Raw genomic sequence first — 22953 nt, 5'->3', positions numbered from 1 at the left:
TTCTTAGCTCTTTCGGTAAAGTCACGTTGAAGGGAAACAATAAAATAATAAAATATATATTTAAATATGTGAAATATATATTTAAATATATATTTTTATTTGATTGTTTCCCTTCAACGTGACTTTACCGAAAGAGCTAATAATATAAACCAAAAGTAATCTAAAGTTGAATTAGAATGTTGGAGACTTTAATGAGCAACACAATCATACCTGCGGCAGTTGCTGAATGCAAATATTAATCACAGTGATGACACAAACGACTTGAGAGCGGAAGGGAATTTGATGAAGAGCAATATACCAATAATTTTCCTTAAGAAGCACGTTATTCAATCAGTGCATGTTTCCTGATATTTTTATCCATGAAATATAAAATGGAATCGTTTGATTTAAAGTTATCTGAAGAGTCACGTTGAAGAGAAACAACAAAATAACAAAATATATATAAAACAATAAAAAAATTCTCACGACGTTTCGACCATAACTCAAACGGTCATCATCAGGTGTGTTGGTTTGCATAAATTTATTTTTAAACGGCACATTTATTTATTTATAAAAAACGTTGGCGTCACGCGCAGCGATTTGGCAGTTTGCCCAGGACTAGTCCATCTATTTTTTTGGAAAAGAGGAGGGGGGAGACGAAATTTTTTATAATGTATGCTGTCTGAAAGCCACTGTAAGCGTGAACAATCAATCAAGAACTGAAATGATTTATCAAATCTTTCCAATGATTGCTAAGATAGAATCCATCTTCTCGGTTGAAATTGTCTCTGTGCTTGTATATGTGGATAGCCTCATGAACGAATCTCTCATGGAAGCCAGATGGCTTACAAAGAACCTCCGTCTTGGAAAAGTCAATGGCATGTGAGCCTACTGAATTAGAACAATGATCTGCTACGGCCGAGGTGTTGGTCCTACCGTGTTTAAGGTCTGCTTTATGTTCACGAATGCGGTCCGAGACATGGCGTTTGGTTTCTCCAATGTAACTACTACCACAGAGGCAACTTAGTTTGTAGACACCAGGGTATTGTATGTCCGGAATCACATCTTTTACAGACGGAACCAGATCACGGATTTTATGTAATGTGTTGAAACGGACCTGGATCTTGTGTTTATTCAAGATTTTGGAGATCTTTTTTGTGATCCCAGCAATGTAGGGTAAAGTGATGGTTTTGAAAGGCTCCTCAAGAGGGTTCTTCTTCATGGTTTGAGTGATAGCTTTGCGGATTGTATAGTCGGAGTAACCATTAGCCCTAAGAGCTTGGTGTACGTGCTTGAGTTCACTGCTTATGTGTTCCTGGTCGGATATGCATTGGGCTCTATGATACAGAGTCTTGATGAGAGAATTCTTCTGTGATGGATGGTGGTGGGAATCCGGTTTCAGATAAGCATCCGTATGGGTAGCTTTCCTGTAGACAGAGTGGCTCATTGAACCATCAGGTCTCTTTTTAATTAGGACATCCAAAAAAGGTATCTTGCCATCTATTTCGACTTCCATGGTAAATCTGATGGCTGGGTGTATGGAATTGATGTGGTCGAAGAATTGGTCTAGAGCAGGCCGGCCATGTGGCCAGATGACAAAAGTGTCATCCACGTACCTCTTCCATAAGGTTGGGCGCAGAGTGGCAGTCTGGATGGCGTCAGTCTCAAATTTCTCCATGAAAATGTTAGCTATAACTGGAGAAAGGGGGGAGCCCATTGGGGTGCCCTCAGTTTGTTTGTAGAAAGTTCCATTCCAAGTGAAGTATGTATTGGTTAAACAGTGTCTCACCAGGGGGGGTACCTCAGTGTTTAGTCCTTGATGAACCAAGTCTTCAATGATTGCAATGGTGTCAGGTACAGGAACCTTGGTGAATAAGGAAACTACATCAAAACTGACAAGCAGGTCGTCTGGGGACAGGGAAATACCCTTGATTGTTGATACCAGGTGAGTAGAATTTTGTACCGCAGAGGTGGTCTTTCCAGTGAAAGGACGCAGGATTTCAGACAAAAAACGAGCTAGTTTGTAGGTGGGGGAGCTGATAGTAGAGACTATGGGACGAAGAGGTGTATCAACTTTATGTATTTTTGGTCGTCGAGTAATTCTTTAATTTTGTTGTTGTATTCTATTTTATCCATGATGACAGTAGCATTGCCTTTGTCAGCTGAGAGAACTACAATATCATTCAATTAATTTTTTATTGTTTTATATATATTTTGTTGTTTCTCTTCAACGTGACTTTACCGAAAAAACTAAGAATATGAATTACTGCAGTCACGAAAGCTTTAAATCAAAATTTAATCGCCTCTACGGGGAGGGTTTTCACGTAACTTTAAGATCCTTCAACAAACTCCGGGATAAGAAAGCTCAGCTGATCGAGTCTCTCACCTTCCTGAAGAGATGCCGCGACTCTGGGGTAATACCAATCGCATTTACACTGACATCTGCTGCTGTAACTTCTTCTAATGCGAAACGAATTCTTTTCAAAACTAGCTTAGCTCTTATCTCAGAAAAAATCAGACTTATACGCACAGAACTAGATCAGTTAGACAAGACACTCTACAAATCACACTTATCATTGACGGCAATAATGTCCACATCGGATTGGGAACATGTAGACAATATGACTGCCTCTTCAGCTGCTACTATGTCGACCAAATGTAAGGAAAACCTGATTTCCAAATTTAACCTCCTCTTCAACAAAAGACCGGACCCACACACCAAAAAGTTAGACGTTAATAAAGTCGTAATTAATCGCAGTAACAGTTCTATTTCCGATGGTCTGAAATCCGTTTTAGCTAAAGGTCTAAACTTTGCAGTCACACCTAAACACATACCAGTTAATGATATAATTGCCCAAGTAGACGTTGCTCTCAGGGGCCTGGGTCACATCGCTGCAGACGTAGCAAGATCTGAAATCGCTGCAACCCTCAAAAACGCTAAGATGCCAGCTAGCAACCTCAGCAAAGATGAGCGTTTTGAATTATATAAATTAAAAAAGAGGAATGATATTGTAGTTCTCTCAGCTGACAAAGGCAATGCTACTGTCATCATGGATAAAATAGAATACAACAAAATTAAAGAATTACTCGACGATGGTAGTTATACAAAAATAAAAAGAGATCCCACCAACAGCCTCGTCACACAAACCAACAAAATAATTTCTGATTCAACCGCATTAATTGATCAATCTAAACAGTTTTCGTTGAAACCTTCTGCTGCCAGGCCACCAAGATTATACGGCTTACCAAAAATACATAAAGTTGATACACCTCTTCGTCCCATAGTCTCTACTATCAGCTCCCCCACCTACAAACTAGCTCGTTTTTTGTCTGAAATCCTGCGTCCTTTCACTGGAAAGACCACCTCTGCGGTACAAAATTCTACTCACCTGGTATCAACAATCAAGGGTATTTCCCTGTCCCCAGACGACCTGCTTGTCAGTTTTGATGTAGTTTCCTTATTCACCAAGGTTCCTGTACCTGACACCATTGCAATCATTGAAGACTTGGTTCATCAAGGACTAAACACTGAGGTACCCCCCCTGGTGAGACACTGTTTAACCAATACATACTTCACTTGGAATGGAACTTTCTACAAACAAACTGAGGGCACCCCAATGGGCTCCCCCCTTTCTCCAGTTATAGCTAACATTTTCATGGAGAAATTTGAGACTGACGCCATCCAGACTGCCACTCTGCGCCCAACCTTATGGAAGAGGTACGTGGATGACACTTTTGTCATCTGGCCACATGGCCGGCCTGCTCTAGACCAATTCTTCGACCACATCAATTCCATACACCCAGCCATCAGATTTACCATGGAAGTCGAAATAGATGGCAAGATACCTTTTTTGGATGTCCTAATTAAAAAGAGACCTGATGGTTCAATGAGCCACTCTGTCTACAGGAAAGCTACCCATACGGATGCTTATCTGAAACCGGATTCCCACCACCATCCATCACAGAAGAATTCTCTCATCAAGACTCTGTATCATAGAGCCCAATGCATATCCGACCAGGAACACATAAGCAGTGAACTCAAGCACGTACACCAAGCTCTTAGGGCTAATGGTTACTCCGACTATACAATCCGCAAAGCTATCACTCAAACCATGAAGAAGAACCCTCTTGAGGAGCCTTTCAAAACCATCACTTTACCCTACATTGCTGGGATCACAAAAAAGATCTCCAAAATCTTGAATAAACACAAGATCCAGGTCCGTTTCAACACATTACATAAAATCCGTGATCTGGTTCCGTCTGTAAAAGATGTGATTCCGGACATACAATACCCTGGTGTCTACAAACTAAGTTGCCTCTGTGGTAGTAGTTACATTGGAGAAACCAAACGCCATGTCTCGGACCGCATTCGTGAACATAAAGCAGACCTTAAACACGGTAGGACCAACACCTCGGCCGTAGCAGATCATTGTTCTAATTCAGTAGGCTCACATGCCATTGACTTTTCCAAGACGGAGGTTCTTTGTAAGCCATCTGGCTTCCATGAGAGATTCGTTCATGAGGCTATCCACATATACAAGCACAGAGACAATTTCAACCGAGAAGATGGATTCTATCTTAGCAATCATTGGAAAGATTTGATAAATCATTTCAGTTCTTGATTGATTGTTCACGCTTACAGTGGCTTTCAGACAGCATACATTATAAAAAATTTCGTCTCCCCCCTCCTCTTTTCCAAAAAAATAGATGGACTAGTCCTGGGCAAACTGCCAAATCGCTGCGCGTGACGCCAACGTTTTTTATAAATAAATAAATGTGCCGTTTAAAAATAAATTTATGCAAACCAACACACCTGATGATGACCGTTTGAGTTATGGTCGAAACGTCGTGAGAATTTTTTTATTGTTTTATATATATTTTGTTATTTTGTTGTTTCTCTTCAACGTGACTTTACCGAAAAAACTAAGAATATGAATTACTGCAGTCACGAAAGCTTTAAATCAAAATTTTATCTGAAGAGGTCTCAAAAGTAGTTCTGTGAAATCTAATTGCACGTGTAATGCACTGCTCTGCAAGAGTTATAAACGGACATGAGATGCAACCGACAGCACAAAACTGGTAGAACTTTTTTTAAGGTCAAATTAAACAAAACAGGTCATGTTTGAGAACAATGCAAGCAACAGGAATGAGACAACTTCAAACTTGGTCCATTTGCAAGAAATTTATGAAAGAGCCTCATGACAGCACCATGCCAGGCCCCACCACGGTGCCCCTGTGGGACTCAGCAGAGCACTTAACGAATCAACGCTGCCAAACATGCACAGTGATTCTCGACAAAGAACCTTAACCACTGGTCCTTTGGATGAGAACATGTAATTAACATGTCATATTGAACAAGAACAAATATTTACCTAGAAAAGGAACACCGAGTCTCGAAACACTTCACGAGGGTACTGCATTGGGATGGTGGCCACTTTATCACGAATGAGTGGCACTTGTAAAGAAACTGTGAGCGCCCAGCTCTGCACGGATTCACCCCATGGCCACCTCGCAACCTCCCACCTACGAAACCAGGCTCAACCCTGGCTTAACTTTCAATATCCGGTGAGATTGAGCACATTCAGGAGGATTTGGTTGGAGGCTGCCAGCATGAAAAGCAATACAAATGATATGGTAAAACAGCATAACAAATAACTTAAATTTAATTGGTACCCCCAAAGTGGTAGAAATCACCTGATGGTGGCAGAGGGGATGAGTTGTTAGATGACTCATGACTATAAATCCAAAATGAAATTGAATTTCCATCAAACTTGGAAACGTAAAATAAACGTGAAAACAATGAATGACAACTCAAAATCAATCAACTCATGAATTTTGTATTGTGGGCTTAGTGCTGCTGGCTCAACAGGGTCCCTATCCCACTCTCTGGGTCTGGGTTAGTGGTGATACTTTGGTAACTGGGTAAGAAAAAACAGCATCTCTTAAGCCAAGAGATGCTGTAGTCAAGGGGGGGAAGACATGAAGCGATCTCCTTTAACATGCAAATAACACGTGTGATCCACTGTTTTTCCACTTTTAATATGCCTGGTTTATCTGCAAAACTGTTACACCTCAGGGCCTTTGCTGGTCAGAAACCTCAGCCTTTCCGGGCGCACACCCCATATGGCCTTGAATGGTGGTCGCAGCCACCAGGCCCTTCGTCGCAAGCGGCGGTGCCTGAATCTGCGCTAACATCACATTTGCTTCCACGGGTAACTCCGCACCCCGGCCTTGAGCGGCGGACCCGAGCGGGTCCACCGCTCGACCTCCGACCGCGGGTGCCTGCCCCAAGAGGGAGCTCTGCGGCTTCAGCGTGAGCGCCTGGCCACACGCGATTTGCGTCAGGGCCTTGCCCAGGGCCTGTCCCTGCACGCCGGGCAGCCGCACAATGTGGTGCGTCCCCGCAGGAGAGGCCTGCAGCAGAAACCCTGAGGGGTGCGGGCGTCCGAGTGCCACCTGTTGCTGCAGCTGGGCCAGTGTGGGGGCCGGCGACTTCTGGCCCCCCGGAGAGCGGCTCGCGGTGGCCGGTAGTGACACGACAATGAACTTGTGAGGGACTGGGCCGGGCGCTCCGGACGCCAGCTTCACCAGTGTGGAGGAGGTGGTGGTGTGGCACGAAGCCACAGAGGACGTGACCGACACCAGCGACAGCACCTGCGGGGAAAACATGAGGAGCTGGGCGGCTCGCCGTACTCACGGTGGATGTTTGGGGAAAACGGAGCAAGCACCACTGAGATCCTGGTTTGAGGTCAGATGATTGAACTGTGCTCTCAAGTCAAGTGTGTTGCTTTTACCCTGCTAGGTCACTAATGACTGCACGACTAATTTGATTTGTCCCAGACCGAGGACCAACACGTGTGGTCATGAATACAGGGCATAAAAATAGGTGTCACCTTGTGTGGATAATCAGACCTGATGTCTGGGTCTGTTCGATGTCACCACGTAGTGCATTGTTTGCTGCAAGATTTATGGACGTGTTTATCTGTTTCATTAAATAATTCCAAAAGCACAATTGCAGTTATTACTGACCAAACCAAGTCCACTGCACTCAATACCCTCAATTTAATCATGGGTGGCTAAACCTGCATTCAAACCAAGGACCTCAGCGGTAGCTGGCTCAGTGCTCTGACACGTCCATGATGAACCTGCCGAGCCATCCGTCCACCTCTAATCACAGCCCTTCGGCTTGCACCTTCCTCCAATTTGTTTCTCAAACCCAAATAAAGTAGCCAGAAAGGGCGAGGGGGCAAGCGCCACTCACCTGTGGTACGGTGACCGCCGTTGCGGCCGTGCTGCTGGACACTGCCACGAACTGCTTGGCTGGCGTCGGTGGTGGTGGTGGTGGCGGCAGTGGCGGCGACGGGGAGAGGAGCCGCTCTTTTAAGACCCCGTCGGCCATCGCCGGTTTGGCCACCGCCCAGCACCGTGCCTCGAGGGAGGCGGCGCCGGCACTCGCCGTCGGGGGACCCGGCGCCGATGGCGTCGCCGACGTGGGGAGCGCTCGGCCGGACGGGGGCCCTGCCGCTGCCGCTGGTGCCGCGGGTGCCATTGTCGTGGATCTGGCGGGGGTGGGTGGCAGTCGTGGAACGCCGCTGGGGGCCGCGGGGCCCTGGGCGGCGACGCTGGTTGGGACGGCGCTCTGAGCTCCCACCGTGCTCCGCTAGCGGACAGCACACGGAGAGGGGCGCATGATGACCGTGTGTGAACAAAGACGCAGAGGAACTTGGAGAATTCAAAATAGAAGCCGCAGAGGGCCTTAGACTTATATATAATAGGAAAGTCTGTTTTTACATACAACAGTCAAGTGTTTTTCTTGGATAGTCTTGCCATTAGGACCTCGTGTCTGTCTCCCTCTCATTCTTTGTTTCTACATCTGTCATTGTGTCCCTCTCAGAGAGACTCTGTGTGCATCTCGCTCCATTTCTATCTCTGCACCTCTGCGCGTCTCTTCCTTTGTGTTTTAGGCCCCTCTGTCTCCTAAGTTTCCTGCACCAGTAACAGAGCCCTCTTCACGTTGAGCCTGTTGGCAACCCGGGGCAACACACAAGACACCAATCTAATTCTAATTTAGAGTGCCTTCACGAAGTACCCCTCACTTCACTAAAGGCACTCTCTGATATAGCTTACAAAGTAGTGACAGAATGGAATGATGCATATGGCAGGGGCGTACAACAATTGCGGAATGAGTGATAGCCAAAGAGGGGTACTTAGGGATCACGAAATGGTAGGGGAGGGACGGGAAGAAGTGGAGGGGGCGAGGGATGAGAATGGGCAATGGAGAAGTGATGAGGCTTTAAGAGATAAATAGGTTAAGGAAGGAGACAGCTTAATATACAGAGACAGTATTGAGTATGGGCAGTGTTGAGTCTATGTGCACTATTGAGTATATGGGCAGTGTTATGAGCAGTGTTAGTCTATGGGCAGTGCTGCTTAATAAACAGGGGAAGTTCATTCCAGTGGAGGGGTGCAAGGAGGGAGAAGGAGCGAAGATGGGATTGGGCACAGGGAGAAGGAGGGACAGAAGAGAGAGAAGGAGAGAAGACTGGACAAGAAGAGGACCAGACGTGGAGTGGGAGCAGAGCGGACACCCCCGGACCCATGACAGCGCCCTCTGACCTGTGCTTGCAAGGAAAGCGTGCAGCGCAGGGCGAGCGAGCGAGCGCGCAGCACGTGCTCACACAGCGCGGGGCCCATCCAGCCGTAGTCGGCGCGGTACGCGGACACCACGTCTGGCACCGCGCGCCGCTGCGCCAGCACCGGTGCGCAGTGCTTCTGTTGGACAGCGGGGGTAGGGGGGCAGGGGGAGCAGAGGAGAGGGCAGCAAAGGGACAAGACAGACAAAGGCAAGCCTCACCATTAATGGGCAAGTAACTCATCATCAAAATTTAGATTTAAAGCTTTCGTGACTGCAGTAATTCATATTCTTAGTTCTTTCGGTAAAGTCACGTTGAAGGGAAACAATAAAATAATAAAATATATATAAAACAAAAAAATCTCACGACCGTTTGTGTTATGGTCGAAACGTCGTGAGAATTTTTATTGTTTTATATATATTTTATTATTTTATTGTTTCCCTTCAACGTGATTTTACCGAAAGAACTAAGAATATAACTCATCATTCACATAAATTATTATGATTATAATCACGATGATGACGATGATGACAGTGATGAAACATGTAGGATGGTAGGGTGGCACGTCGGCAACACTTATGATTCACAGCAAAAAGGCCCTGGGTTTGATTCTAAACTCCGGCATCTTTGTGTGGAGTCTGTATGTTCTCCCCATGTTCTGCATGGGTTTCTTCCGGATTCTCCAGTTTCCTCCCATAGCTCAAAAACACTTACAATGTAACTGGTATTGGCCAAAAACTTCAATGATAAGAATTACCTGCCAAGCGCTCAATGGGGATCACACACAGCAGCAACATTGCCCCTGAACTGTGAAAACTTGGCAGGACCCTCCTGCAAAAATTATCTAGAGACTCACTGAGACCTTGCTGGGTAAACAAGTGTAAAAATCGAATTGGTGGAGAATATACGTTGCAAAAAATATGCACATAATGGTCAGAATAAACCAGACGGCAGCAAGATGGACCGTGTGGTCCATAAAACCACAGCAATGCAACCAGAATAAAACGAACAAGTCATATTATTGGTTCTTTCGGTAAAGTCACGTAGATAGAAAATAAAATAAAAAATATTAAATAAAAATTAAATGAAAATAATACAAGCAAAAAAACCCACGACGTTTCGATCACAACACAAGCGGTCTTCATCAGGCGAAGAAAAAAGAGGGGGCAAGCCTCCAAATGCAACTGCTAATAAGGGCTTTTAAAGTGAGCAAAGCTGTGCGGCGTGAACAGCATGGGCGGGGCAGCCAGCGCCAATGGACAAATTGTTACAGGTCACCTGCTTACACTTTGCTACTCTATTCTTGCACCATTTGTAGGCACTCCTGTCTCTGTCTACACGGCAACTTTTGTTAACTAACTTTCCCTATCTACTTTACACCTCGCTAACCTGCCTGTGGCAGCTCTTCCTCTCAGCAGCTCCGCACTCACAGCTCCGCACACAGACAGCAGCTCTCGCTCTCAGCAGCTCCCCACTCGAGGCTCCGCAACACGGCAGCTCCCGCTTGCGGTAGCTCCGCACTTGAGGCTCCGCACTAAGCAGCGCTCACACAGAGCTCGCACACAGCAGCGCTCACACAGAGCTTGCACACAGCAGCAGAGGCTTGCACACAGCAGCAGAGGCTTGCACACAGCTTCACTCACACAGAGGCTTGCACACAGCTTCACTCACACAGAGGCTTGCACACAGCAGCAGAGGCTTGCACACAGCAGCAGAGGCTTGCACACAGCAGCAGAGGCTTGCACACAGCAGCAGAGGCTTGCACACAGCAGCAGAGGCTTGCACACAGCTTCACTCACACAGAGGCTTGCACACAGCTTCACTCACACAGAGGCTTGCACACAGCTTCACTCACACAGAGGCTTGCACACAGCTTCACTCACACAGAGGCTTGCACACAGCTTCACTCACACAGAGGCTTGCACACAGCTTCACTCACACAGAGGCTTGCACACAGCTTCACTCACACAGAGGCTTGCACACAGCAGCAGAGGCTTGCACACAGCTTCACTCACTCTGCGCCGCTGCCCTCGCCTACGTTCCCTCAGACCCATTCACTCGTCCGATCCGGGCGGGGGGATCAACCATCAACTGCCCAGCGACTCGTGAGGGTTGAGGTCCGTCCCTGGCTTAAGCGGCAGCGGCGAGATGTCTTCACCTTGGTCCCAGCAACCCGAACTCCCGCTCCGCTCTCATGCGCCTCCTTATATCCTCCTCCCAATTATCCAGCTCCTCCCTTGTGTCTCTTTAGGGCCAGACAGGCTGGCGCTTGTCAGGCCATCAATCACCCCTTATCGCACGTCTCCCTGACAACACCTCCGGTGTCAGCGTGCAACCCCGGGCCGACCACGTCTGCACCGGATTCTCCCCTTAATGAGGTGGAGGTTTGCTAGTGCAACCTCACATTGCACACGCGACACAGGGTAGAACGAGACAGGGTGAGCCAGAATGAGACAGGGTGAGCCAGAACGACACAGGGTGAGGCAGAACGAGACAGGGTGAGGTAGAATGGGACAGGGTGAGACAGAACGAGACATTGATCGATTCTGTGAGTGACAAGAATAACCCATCGTAACAGATTATAACCAGTGCAGGTTGGAATACTCTTTTGACCCATACCGTGATGTTGAACCTAACACTCGCCAGGGCCATCACCTACGAACACTGACCGTAACCCGAGCCCCTCACCCTTAGGCTGACACTTACCCTGACCCAAGCTACTGGAGCAAGAAGGCCCTGGGTTCAATGCCCTACTTGGGCGCCTCTCTCTGCGAAGGATGAAAAGTCTCCCTCTGTTCTGCACGGGCTTCCTCCGGGTTATGGAAACATTCAGGACACACAACCGCCACCAACCTCACCAGGATGATGCTCTCCACGCGCTGGGCGCCAAAGAGATCGCCACTGCTGATGGCCTGCCCGCTCAGGATCGACCGGATTCTCTCTCCCTCTTGCTTGAGGCGGGGCAGCACCAGCGAGGAGATCACCTGGGGACCACAGTGGTGACTGCCCCAGTTACAGCACATGGCAGAGAGGGGGGCCGCATAGCTCGAGGCTTCATTATTATTATTGTTCTTGTTGTATCATTATTATTGCCTTTGTTTACCCAGGAAAGCCTCAGTCTCCAGACACTTTTTCAGGAGGGTGCTGCCAAGTCTCTGCGGTAAGCGGGGGTGAGGTTGCTCCTGTGTGTAATCCCAATAGAGTCATTTTCAGTAACAATGCGAGGGTTTTTGGTGTTGTTGCTATGGGAGGAACCCGGAGAACCCAGATGAAGCGCATTCAGAACAGGGGGTACAAAATACAAACTCCACACACAAAGGAGCACGAGTCAGGAATCGAACCCAGGCCCTTCTTGCTGTGAGGCACGGATGTTACTACTGCGCCGAAAGCCTACCGCCACACTCAATCGGGATTACACACAGAGCAACATTTCCTGCTGCGGCCAAATAGAGCAGACTGTGTCTGTGAAACACAGCAGCATCTTTCTTTGTGATAGTCCCGTGCTATGCGAATGGTGCGAAGACCCAAGTGTACTCAATGACTACTGTTGATTACGATGACGATGGGGCTGATGACGGTGACGACTGGGGTGCCGCAGTGGCGAGATGTTATCTCCCTCGCCTGGTACTCAGGAGGACGTGGGTTCAATCCCAACCCCTGATGATGCCTGTTTTTATGCTCTGCATTGATGACCACAGGTTTAGTCACCAGCCTGGGGACGGATCAAATTAGTTGAAAACCCCAGTAAACATGATCGTTTTTGTGCAGTCATTGGTGACCGAGCAAAGACTATCAACACATTTCACTCTAACTTGATTTGAAGCTTTTGTGAAGGTAACATTTCGATTGCAACACAAGCATTCGTCATCAGGTAGAAAACAAACCTAGTGAACTTAAAAATACAATGCAATCCAACAGAGAGTCGGCCAACACAACAGTCAGTACCTTATCTGGTGGTTACGTTCTTCCAAAGATTGCTAAATTTGAGAGAGAGACGAAACACAGACACAATCTTTGGAAAACGCAATCAACCAGGCCATGCGCCAACTGTGTGCTAGCCGACTCTCCGCGTTGCATTGCACCACACTTCCAAAAATCTGCTAAGTCCGTTTTCTCAAACTGCCTATTTCTCTCTCCAAAATTCACCAGGCTCTCACAGGTCCATTCGCTCCCTCTCTCCCCCGGCCGCTTCGGGGTGGACTTCCACACTACCAGTTGAGGCTACTTGTGTGGAGGACAGCAGGACGCCACCATCTTAGGCGGCGCGGCAAGGGCGCGGTCGAAGAGCCGTGTGGTGCGCAACCTGTGGGGGCCGCTGCTGCAGTTGGACGTAACGGTGCCGAGCGCACCCGCCGGCTTCCGCACGTTAAAGAATTCGTCGCTGCTGGCGGCGATTGGAGCGCCTTTATACTTGGCGGTTCGAGGCGGCATTTCGGTCAGTATATTGGTCGGAGGAGGAGGCGTTGGTCGCTCTGCCGACCGTCTTGGATGACGACGCTCTGGCAGGGTTCATGTTGATTCCTCCTGACAAGAAAAAAACGTTACAAGATGCGTACACTAAGATGGCAGAAGTCTACGAACCACCTACCGATACTCAACGGAGGCGGGGAAGCTGCAAGTCTCTTCTCGCCTACCGTAGTGCTCTGATGGCATTGGCTGCCTACCCTGATGTTAAACAAGAGGCCCTTGACTCGTTGGTCATGGAACCGATGTTGGCTCTGGCAAGGGACATGGGGGTGGTTCTACCGGCGTGCGCTCATGATGTGCAGTCGTCTCGATGGGCCGCCAGATCCCTTCACGCGCACGAGAACCTGCAGCGGTGGTCGCAGATGGCTGCGTGGACGGGCGATCCTAGCCGAGACAGGGGTGTTCACCAACTGGAGTTGTACACATGCCGCCTGAAGTCGCGGCTTCTGAGGGTGATCTCGCGGCGGCGGTTCCTCCTTGGGATCGAAGACGGGGCGACGCTGCACGTCGCCGAGGGTTCAACAGGCCACGTCGGGGTGATGACTGGGGAGCTCAACGACCACCCATAGCCTGCTTCAGGTGTGGCCAGTTGCGCTGCTATGCGAGGGATTGCCGGGGTTGCCCTCGTTCACCGACTTCGGCTGTTGCTCCGGCTCCTGCGGAATCTCCGACGGCTCAACATCCTCCCACACAGGCAAGTCGGTATGCGTTGGACACCCAGCCATATTCACCACCTCACGCATCTCATGACACAGGGCACATTCATTCACATCGTGGGTTGTGTGTTGACGCTGGGTATTCGGGTTCAGTTGCTAAAGGATGGCCCGTTTCGGTAACACAATGGAAAAAACTAGCGTGTCGCGTGGTCGTGGTGGCTGCGGGATCCTCGGCTGTGCCTGGTTCGATTCAGGGGGTGGATGTTCGCGGTTTAGTGGACACGGGGGCTTCTGCTACTATAATTTCTTATGTTATCTTTCAATTATTGTCGATCCCCGTTTCGCAAGTCCGTCCGGCCTTTGACGCTTGTGTCGCCGCGAACGGCGGCAGCATGGGCAGCATGGGCAGCATCGGCCAGGTGGACGCCCACATTGCGATCGGTGATGTTGCTGCGTCGGGGCCGGTTTTGATCTCCAGGTCGCTGGCCATGCCCTGTTTGTTAGGCACTGATTTCCTTCGGAGAATGCCTGTTAAGATCTTGGTGGACCAGGGCTGCTTGGAAATGCCGTCGGGTCGCAAGTTGTTTTTCCTACCATCGCCGCTCTTGCGTTCGCCGTCATGCGCCGCCGTACAGGCGCTAGCTGATGTCACAGTCGAGATTACGCCGGGTTCCCAAATGCTAGTGCCGTTGCGTTATCGTAAGGGAATCCGATGCGACAGTGCGGCGGCTGGGGTCCTTCTGACCCCATCTAATACTGCGACACGGGAGTTGATGCTTGCTGAGCAGGCCCCGTTCTTGCAGGTTTTTAATGGGGGGCCTGAAGTGCGGTTGTTGTTCCTTGTCCTCCGAGCAATGGAACAAGTTGCGTTCACTTGTCCGAATTCTCAGATGTCTTTAGTAAAAACGATTTCGATTTGGGAAGCACATCCCTTTTGTCGCACCATATTGATACGGGTGACGCCAGCCCCATCTGTCAAAATTCGCATCGATTGAGTCCAGTGGAGAAAGAACGCGTGCAGCGCGCTGTCAATGACATGCTGGCCGCAGACATTATTTCGCCATCGAATAGCCCATGGGGCGCGCCTGTCGTCCTCGTTAAGAAGAAGGATGGTAACCTCAGATTCTGCGTTGATTTCCGCAAGTTGAACAAAGTTTCGATGGCCGATGCGTATCCGCTCCTGCGCATGTGTAGGGATGCTATGGGGAAGAAACACACGTTGTGGGAAGGTGAGGCACACCCACACCTTGGTGGCTACAACCACGTCCGCTATGGCTCCACCCTCAGTGGGTATAAAGGGCGAGGAGCCAGAGAGTTCGGGGCAGTGTGTTGGGGCCAAGACTGAAGAGCCAGTGAAGAAGGAAGGCCGGCTAGGATAGACCCTGGGACTCCTGTGACCGCTGTCCTTTTCAGGGCCGGCACGGCAAGCCAGTGGTGTGACCCCAGAGCCCCAGAGCCGGAGTCCTTTTAAGGGCAAGTCTGGTGGGTGGGGTGCCGAGATCTGTGTCTGACCAGGGCCAGATCGGATAGCCTCCCCTAGGGCCTATAGTCGGAGGAATCGGGAGCCTAGGGCTAAGGCTAGATAGCCTGGGGTTATTCCTGAGTATATACGGGTGAAGGGGCCGCTACCCCTTCCAGTGTGACCCCTTGTTCAATAAAGTGCTGCCTCTACTCTGCCGTCTCCGTGTCCTGGGAACCCACTACACATGGATGACTCCCTTGATGCTTTGTCTGGGGCGCGGTATTTCTCGACTCTCGATTTGTCCTCCGGGTTTTGCCAATTGCCTTTGGATGACTCATCGAAACAGAAAACCGCTTTCCATGCGCCTCAGGGACTTTTTCAGTTTAATTGCCTTCCGATGGACTTGAATACGGCTCCAGCTACCTTTCAACGCTTAATGGAGCTCGTCTTGGCCGGGTTGCAGTGGGACACTTGCCTCATTTATTTAGATGATGTTATTGTTTTTAGTCGCACTTTTGATGAGCACCTCCACCGCCTGCGCTCCGTTTTTGATAGAATGCGCTCTGCTAACTTGAAATTCAAGCTGAAAAAATGTTACTTGTTGCAAAATTCGGTGCGTTATTTGGGCCATGTTGTCAGTTCCGACGGCATTGCCACGGACCCGGCGAAAACTGCATGTGTTCGTGATTGGCCAACCCCCACGTGCGTGGGTGATGTGCGCAGTTTTGTCGGATTTGCTTCATATTACAGTTGCTAAACCCTTGCACGCGTTGACTGCTAAAAATCAGAGGTTCAGATGGGGTCCGGCGGAGGAAGCTGCGTTCGTGGCTCTTCGTGAATGATTGTCGGATGCGCCCACGCTTGAATATCCAGATTTTTCCTTGCCGTTTACCCTTGACATCGATGCTAGCGATACGGGCATCGGTGCTGTCTAACCCCATATGAAAAGGTGGGCGCTTATGGCAGCCGTATCCTCTCCCCTGCGGAAAGTTGCTATTGCGTCACTCGACGGGAACTTTTGGCGATTGTTTATTTTGTATGGCAATACAGACCCTACCTCTACGGCAGGAAATTAATTGTCCGCACTGATCATGCGGCCCCTCCAGTACTGCCTGAAAGTCGAGCAGCCAGCCGGCCAGCTGTCTCGTTGGCTCGAGATATTGCAGGAGTTTTCGTTCGATGTGGTTTATCGTAAGGGTTCCCGGCATTGTAACGCGGATGCCCTGTCGCGACTGCCGCACGCGCATCGCTACGCGTGTTCCTCCGGAACGAGTCGTTGTGCGCCTGTTGCCTCATTACCGCGACCTGTCACGTCCGCAGTGGCCAATCCAACTGCGAACGCTGCAGATGCTCCGGCTGACAATGTATAGCGACTTCTGCGCTCTGTGTGGGTGCGCAAGCAGCTGCTGGACGACTCCTTACCGACTTCACGGTGTCTAGCAGAACACACATAAGTCTGCTGCGTTGGATGAGGGTGCCCGCTTGGTTTTTCATGACGGCCTTTTGATGTGGAGGGACGATATGCTGGATCACTGGCGGCTTGTTGTTCCCGTTGCTCTACGTGGCGGCTTGATTCGCATGCCACGGGGAAAAATTGTTGCACCTTGGTGTTCGAAAATCCTTGCTGACGTTGCGACGAGATTACTATTGGCCTGGCATAACTGCCCATGTTTCTAAATGTATCCGTTCATGCCCTGAATGTGCTCAGAGGAAGCCACCGCAGCAGAAGTGTCATCCGACGCTGCAATCTATTTCAGTATCGCGTATCAACGAGTTAGTGGCGCTCGATGTACTGGGCCCCTTTCCGATCACTCCTTGGGGAAACATATCTTTTGGTGGGAGAGGAATATTTCTCTCGGTGGCCGATGGCTTGCCCATTGCCTGACCAATTGCCGACCGCTATCGCTGATGCATTCTTAAACGGTTATGTTATGAACAAAGGTGCTCCGGAACAACTGCTGACGGACCAAGGTCGTAATTTTTCTTCTAAATTGTTACGCGACGTTTGCGACGCACTGGGCACTAAGAGAATCAGGACATCACCGTACCACCCTCAGACCGATGGTATGGTCGAACGGTTAAATCGGACCTTGACCGCCATGCTTTGTCAGGCTGTGGATGCTAAACAGGCCGATTTGCATGTTCCAAGTGTACAAGATGCATGTTCCAAGTGTACAGGATGCATGTTCCAAGTGTACAGGATGGCCTCGCATGCTTCCACGGGATTTTCGCCGTTTTTTCTTATGTATGGGAGGAAAAATGTGCCGCCTATAGATGCTCAATTTGGGGGCGCCTGTTGGTGGCACGAAATCCACCCTGCCGGTCCATGTTCGGGACTCCCTGCGCCGGATTTCGGAGGCTCGGGAGGCGGCTATAATTAATACCGAAAAGATACAGGCATGCATTGAGCGCTGTGCACGCAGGTCCGGCCGTGATATGCCGTGGTCCGTTGGCGACAGGGCTTGGCTACATTGCCCTCAGGTGCCCGTTGGCACCTCTCCCAAATTACATAAGACGTGGCACGGTCCTGTTGAGGTGGTTGAGATTAGACGTCCGCAATGTGTACGCATTCGGGCGGGTCGTCGTCGGTGGTTCGTCCACCCATCTCGGTTAAAACCGTTCAATTCCCCGCGTGTCGTTTCTTCATCTCCAGTAATTGGTCTGCAGGGGTCTGACGTGTCCGACGAACTGGGGCCGGTGCGGTTCCAGGGTGATCCCCCGAGGGATTCTGTTATGCCGCCCATAGCATCCGGACCCTTGACCACCTTTGCAGGCGGTAACCCCACCCGGACCAGTCCTACTGCGACGGACCTGTCTACTCCTCAATCGCCGGAGCTGCCTCCCGACGTGCTGGCCAACGCAGACCAGACTGCGGCTACCGCGGATGGTCCGGCGTCGCGGACTCGTTCCAAAACGTCTCGGTTTTGTTGACGTTGCTGCATGTTATTACTCTACCTGCGTTATGGGTTTCGTCTTACTTCTTTTACTCTCATAGTTCATTCTTAATTTTATCGCCTTGTCCCTGTTGGGTATGGCCTTATATTATTTACCTCTGGGTTCTTACCGCGTCTCTCCATTACTCATAACTGTATTGGTCCTAGCCGGAACGGCTAGTCTTTTCATTATGGGGGGGGGGGGGGGGGGGGTGGGTGATGTAATGAGAGAGCGCCATCTAGTGAAAGGAAAGGGGTAACCGCATGGCCACCACCGGGTAGCGGGTATCCAATCCCAAGCGGGGATATATCTGGGCCAAAGGTAATGGGCGGAGTCAAAGGGAAACGTGCGGGAACCATCGGGAAGGTTCCACGAGGGGGCGGAGCTTAGCTCCGCCGAGAGGGATATAAGCAGGGGCAGCAGAGGACTCAGGGGTCAGCGTGTGAAGCCTCGAGTCCTGACCGCGTCGCTGCACAAGCCTCTCCTCGCCGTCGACCACGTGGCGGAAACCCAGCGAGGCTCGTCTCTCCTTCCGGCACGCCGCCAGCCAGCGGCGGGATCGGGGAGTGGGAGAGAGGCGAACAGAGAGAACGGCTCGTCCCCGGCCATAGAGAAGGAAGGGAAACATACGGGGAGAGCGGGATTGAGCTGTGAATGAATTCTATCAATAAAAGATGCCAGTCAATATCGTCGTGGAAGTCGTTTATTACATTTGGAAGAACATAACCACCAGGTAAGGTGCTGACTGTTGTGTTGGCCGACTCTCTGTATTGGATTGCATTGTATTTCTAAGTTCACTAGGTTTGTTTTCTACCTGATGACGATTGCTTGTGTTGCAATCGAAACGTCGTATTCTATTATTTAATTTATTTTCTTTCTACGTGACTTTGCCGAAAGAACCAAGGAACATTTCACTCTCTCTCCCCGTGCGTTTAGAGTATTTGGCTGCTACTATAAATTCCCACACGTGATAAGCCACTTCGTTGAGCTATCATGTGTGACCAGGCGGCTTCTAGAAAAGGGCTAATAGCTCAGTGGCCTTTACCTGGTAAAATACATTTCTCTATGATTATAAGAACAACGCCAAAACCCAAGTATACTCAATGATTACCATGAGGCCGACGACGATAAGCGTCGTGAAAAGGGCAGCATGGTGGTGGTGCGACCCACACCTCTGGTCCCAGCTCGCACAGCACGGCGAGGCAGCCGTAGTGTGTGGTCCATACCGCGGCGGAGTCACTCAGGCTCTGGCATAGGGGGGGGGGAGAGGGGTTCATAACCGTAACGTGCAAGACGGTACAGGCTAGATGGAGTGAGACGGTGACAATGGGATTTCTGAGAGAGACAGCAGGCAGTAAAGATTAAATAGTGGCAACTCGTGATCATGGCGGGGCAGTGGTGTGGGAATTGTTATGTATTGACTGGATGCTGTTGTTTATCCCGATAGTGCTTTGACAGAGGAGTTGTAAAGTTTTGGGAATGTGAAAACATTAGATCAGGCACCCCTTGAGATGGTATCATGAGGTAGCAGTTAATAATGCAGGGCTGTAGCCGTGAGAATTTTGGACTTGGCTATGAGCATTAGTATGGATCGAGCAAGAGAGAAGTCTTCGGGACATATTCTTAGTCACGGCTCTGGCTCAGCTTTTAATGCTCAGGCTCAGCTCAGGCTTTAGCCGCTCCGTTGGTTCCCGAAGACACGATGGAGCGGCTCAGCCATGGCCTGGCTCAGGCTCAGCCTCATGGGAATCCTGAGCGTGGCTGGGACCCATACTCAAGAGCCGAATAAAGTTAAGCGCATGGCTTTGAGTGAACCATGCCTCATCGGAGCCAGCGCCCAGCTTGAGCCATCACTAGGAATACGGACGTTTGGGTTGTGTAGGTGTGAGAGTCATGTGTACTCGTGCCTTGAGACACGCATGAGACATGCTGAGACATGTGTCGCACACGCGGTGAGACGCGCATCGCACACCTTGAGCATGGCCTTGGAGGTACGGCCCAACAGGGCGTTGGCAGGTGACGTGTACATCCTGCACGCCTGGGCCGCAATGCGCGACGCAAAGTCCCGCAGCGCCCAGTGGTTGTCGACGTCTGGCCGCTGGCACAGCTGGCGGCTCACGACGCATGACAGTATGGCGGGCATCAGCTCGTGTAGCTGTTGCAGCAGTGCACGCAGACACAGTAGCAGCAGCCTTGATACAGAGACTCTGCGTTTCAAGGTACGGACCAATTTGTGAGATTCAAGTAACGTGTTCAACAAAAAGCTCACCAGCGAACCACCACCACACTGCCAGCTTCCACAACACACAGCTCATCAGTCGGGCCACTATCAGACTGCCTGGCTTCCACAACACACAATTCATCAGCGAACCCACCACCACATTGTCCGGCTTTCACAACACACAACTCATCTGCGAGCCCACCACCACACTGCCTGGCTTCAACAACACACAGCTCATCAGCGAGCCCACCACAACACTGCTCGACTTACAACACACAGCTCATTACAACACTGCCCGGCATCACAACACGGAGCTCATCAGTAACCCTACCATCACACTGCCCTGTTTCCATCTCGCAAGGAATTTGCGGACACCTGAGGCACAAGTGGAAGTCAACATGTTCTCCTGTGTGCGACTGTGGCCTACGAACATCAAACCAAGTCGGTCATAGAATCTCGCACTGCCCCAAATATCCATTTGAAGGTGGTCAGTGTGTGAATGGGTGTATCTACATAGGTTCTTGCGAACAGCACTTGCCCCAACAGTCTGTTAAGGCTATACGAGGGATCTGTGTCCCTGTTTGTATCTGCAATTCACCAACCCTCAAAACAAAGCAAACTGAATGGCTAAATCACTTCAAACAGATTCTCAATAAGTTGCTCTTCATTGATCATACGAAATCTGGTACAGTGTGTAAACATCGCCACTAGGGAGACAAAGTTCGTCTGGCGTGGTGCTGGCCACCCCACGCCCTCGTATGCCGTGCCGGCCTTCATAGGTGAGGCTCACTAAGATCGCTTGCCCCAAAAGTCTGCAAAGGCTATAAGGGGAATCTTTGTCTTTTGTTGCGGGAGTGCATGCGCGTACGTATTTCTCAAGGTAGATGTTCGGATTCTCCAGCAGTGCTTTCACCATGCGCATCAGGTAGATGAGTAGAGCCAGGTTGTTGTGGACAATGTTAATCCGCACCTGGGACAGCAGCAGCAGCAGCACAAGCAGCGGCACGTTACTCCTGCTCGTGTACTCTTCTAGCGTAACGGCAGAGACCCTAGGCGCTTTTGTGTGTTACGTGTGTTCAGCGATCCTGTGCAAACACAGCTTGAAGCAGCAGCGGTGACTAAGGCAGTGGAGGTTACTTCTACTACAGCAGCAGCAGAAATAGTAGCAGCAGCATAACGAGCGCAGACCAAGGTGGAAAGGAGAGACGCATGGGTCAGAGACAGTGGAATCAAGCTATATTGGGTGAGGTGAAGGCGGGTGGGCATAGGGATGTGCTACACAGCTGTCTTATTCCTGATTGTGATCATTATTAGTCCGCTTGCTTAACCAGGAAAGCCTCACGCAGTTTAAATACTTTTTTTTCAAAAGGGTCCTGCCAAGTTTTCGCAGTGGGAGGCGCTGTTGCTGCTCTACGTGCAATCCCAATTGAGTCATTTGCAGGTAACGCATGGGCAACGACAAATACAGTGAAATAGAGACACACACACACGCGACCTACACACATATATCCAAACATATACATCCAACTCAACAGGCATCAATAACATCAATAACATTGCCGAAAAAGAACAAAAATAGATTTAAAGGGCAATGTTTCAGGTAATGGCCTGAGGCAGACACCCACCCCCTCTGATATGAAGGTGCTGAGCTGAGGCATCAGTTGATAGAAGCCCGGCTCCATGGCAATGCTCTGCAGGGCCTCCTAATGGCACAGAGACAGTAACCATCACACACACACACAATTTCTTACAACCACACATACTCTCTTATAACTCGCTAGGTATTTGATATCGTGCTAGGTGTTCTGCGTTAGTGCTGGGTGTTCACGGCTGCGTGCTGGTGGCTTTGCACTAGTTATGGGGCTTCTGCGTTGGTACTGAGTGTTCCACGTTGGTGCTGGGTGTTCACAGCTGGGTGCTGCTGGGTGTGGGAGTGGTGGAAGCCAGGCAAGCGAGACTGGCAGCACTCACAATTCTCTTGGGCTCCGAGGAGCCCATGGTGGCCTCCGTCACTTCACAGTAGAACCTCTGCAGCTCCATGGACAGCTCGTGCGGGTGCCGCCGATGCACTCGCACGTACGCACTCTGAGACGGCCGCCCTGCTCACGCATGCACACACATAAAGGTCCCCCGTGTAGCCTTTAACAGATTCTTGGGGCAAGTACTGTTTGCGAGTAGTGCCTATTACGGCCGGCACAACACACGAGGGAGTGAGGTGGCCAATATCATACCCGGCCACCTTTGTATTCCCAATGCTGTTAACCATAACAGTTTTTTTCTGGCTGTCGCTCGATGTTGCTAGTCACTCGGATTGTAAATGTTGTGGATTTACTCTCCAACACACTGGCGTGCTGTACTAGTAACGAATTGGCATGTTCTGTTTACGTGACAAACCTTATTTATCGGCTGTGGTGGGGTAGTAGCGGTTTTAACGCACATTTATATTTACGCGATCTAACCAAAAAACCTGTATTATGGGTAATATTGGTCGCGAAAGCCTACATGTTAAAGTGCTGATGTTTACACATCTCACCAGGAACTGATTTAAGACTGAGCCGCCCTAGGAAAGGCCCAGGTCCGGTTCAGATATTTGTCACTGAT

The 22953-nt window shown here is 49.9% G+C and overlaps 1 protein-coding gene across 3 annotated transcripts in view; it reads right to left on the bottom strand.

The window, feature by feature from the left end:
- Positions 1–5054: 5054 nt before the first annotated feature.
- Positions 5055–22953, bottom strand: part of LOC116938890 (transcription initiation factor TFIID subunit 6-like) — a 31247-nt gene continuing 13348 nt past the window's right edge. For all 3 annotated transcript variants that reach the window (XM_076054419.1, XM_032946630.2, XM_076054405.1), the window contains exons 7-15: positions 22324–22451; positions 21978–22055; positions 21221–21322; positions 20104–20286; positions 19304–19378; positions 11471–11596; positions 8596–8751; positions 7241–7639; positions 5055–6633 (exon numbers count right to left, since the gene is read on the bottom strand). In XM_076054419.1, the coding sequence (XP_075910534.1) occupies positions 6052–6633; positions 7241–7639; positions 8596–8751; positions 11471–11596; positions 19304–19378; positions 20104–20286; positions 21221–21322; positions 21978–22055; positions 22324–22451 (1829 nt within the window). In that variant the 3' untranslated portion in view covers positions 5055–6051. The remainder of the gene's footprint in view (positions 6634–7240; positions 7640–8595; positions 8752–11470; positions 11597–19303; positions 19379–20103; positions 20287–21220; positions 21323–21977; positions 22056–22323; positions 22452–22953) is intronic.

This window comes from Petromyzon marinus, chromosome 4 (genome assembly GCF_048934315.1).
Source record: "Petromyzon marinus isolate PM22_M1 ecotype Great Lakes invasive population chromosome 4, UKy_Petmar_22M1.pri1.0, whole genome shotgun sequence".
NCBI classification, from domain to species: Eukaryota; Metazoa; Chordata; class Hyperoartia; order Petromyzontiformes; family Petromyzontidae; genus Petromyzon; species Petromyzon marinus.
Note: the sequence above shows the minus strand (reverse complement) of the source record. Positions and strands in the feature narration are given on the sequence as shown.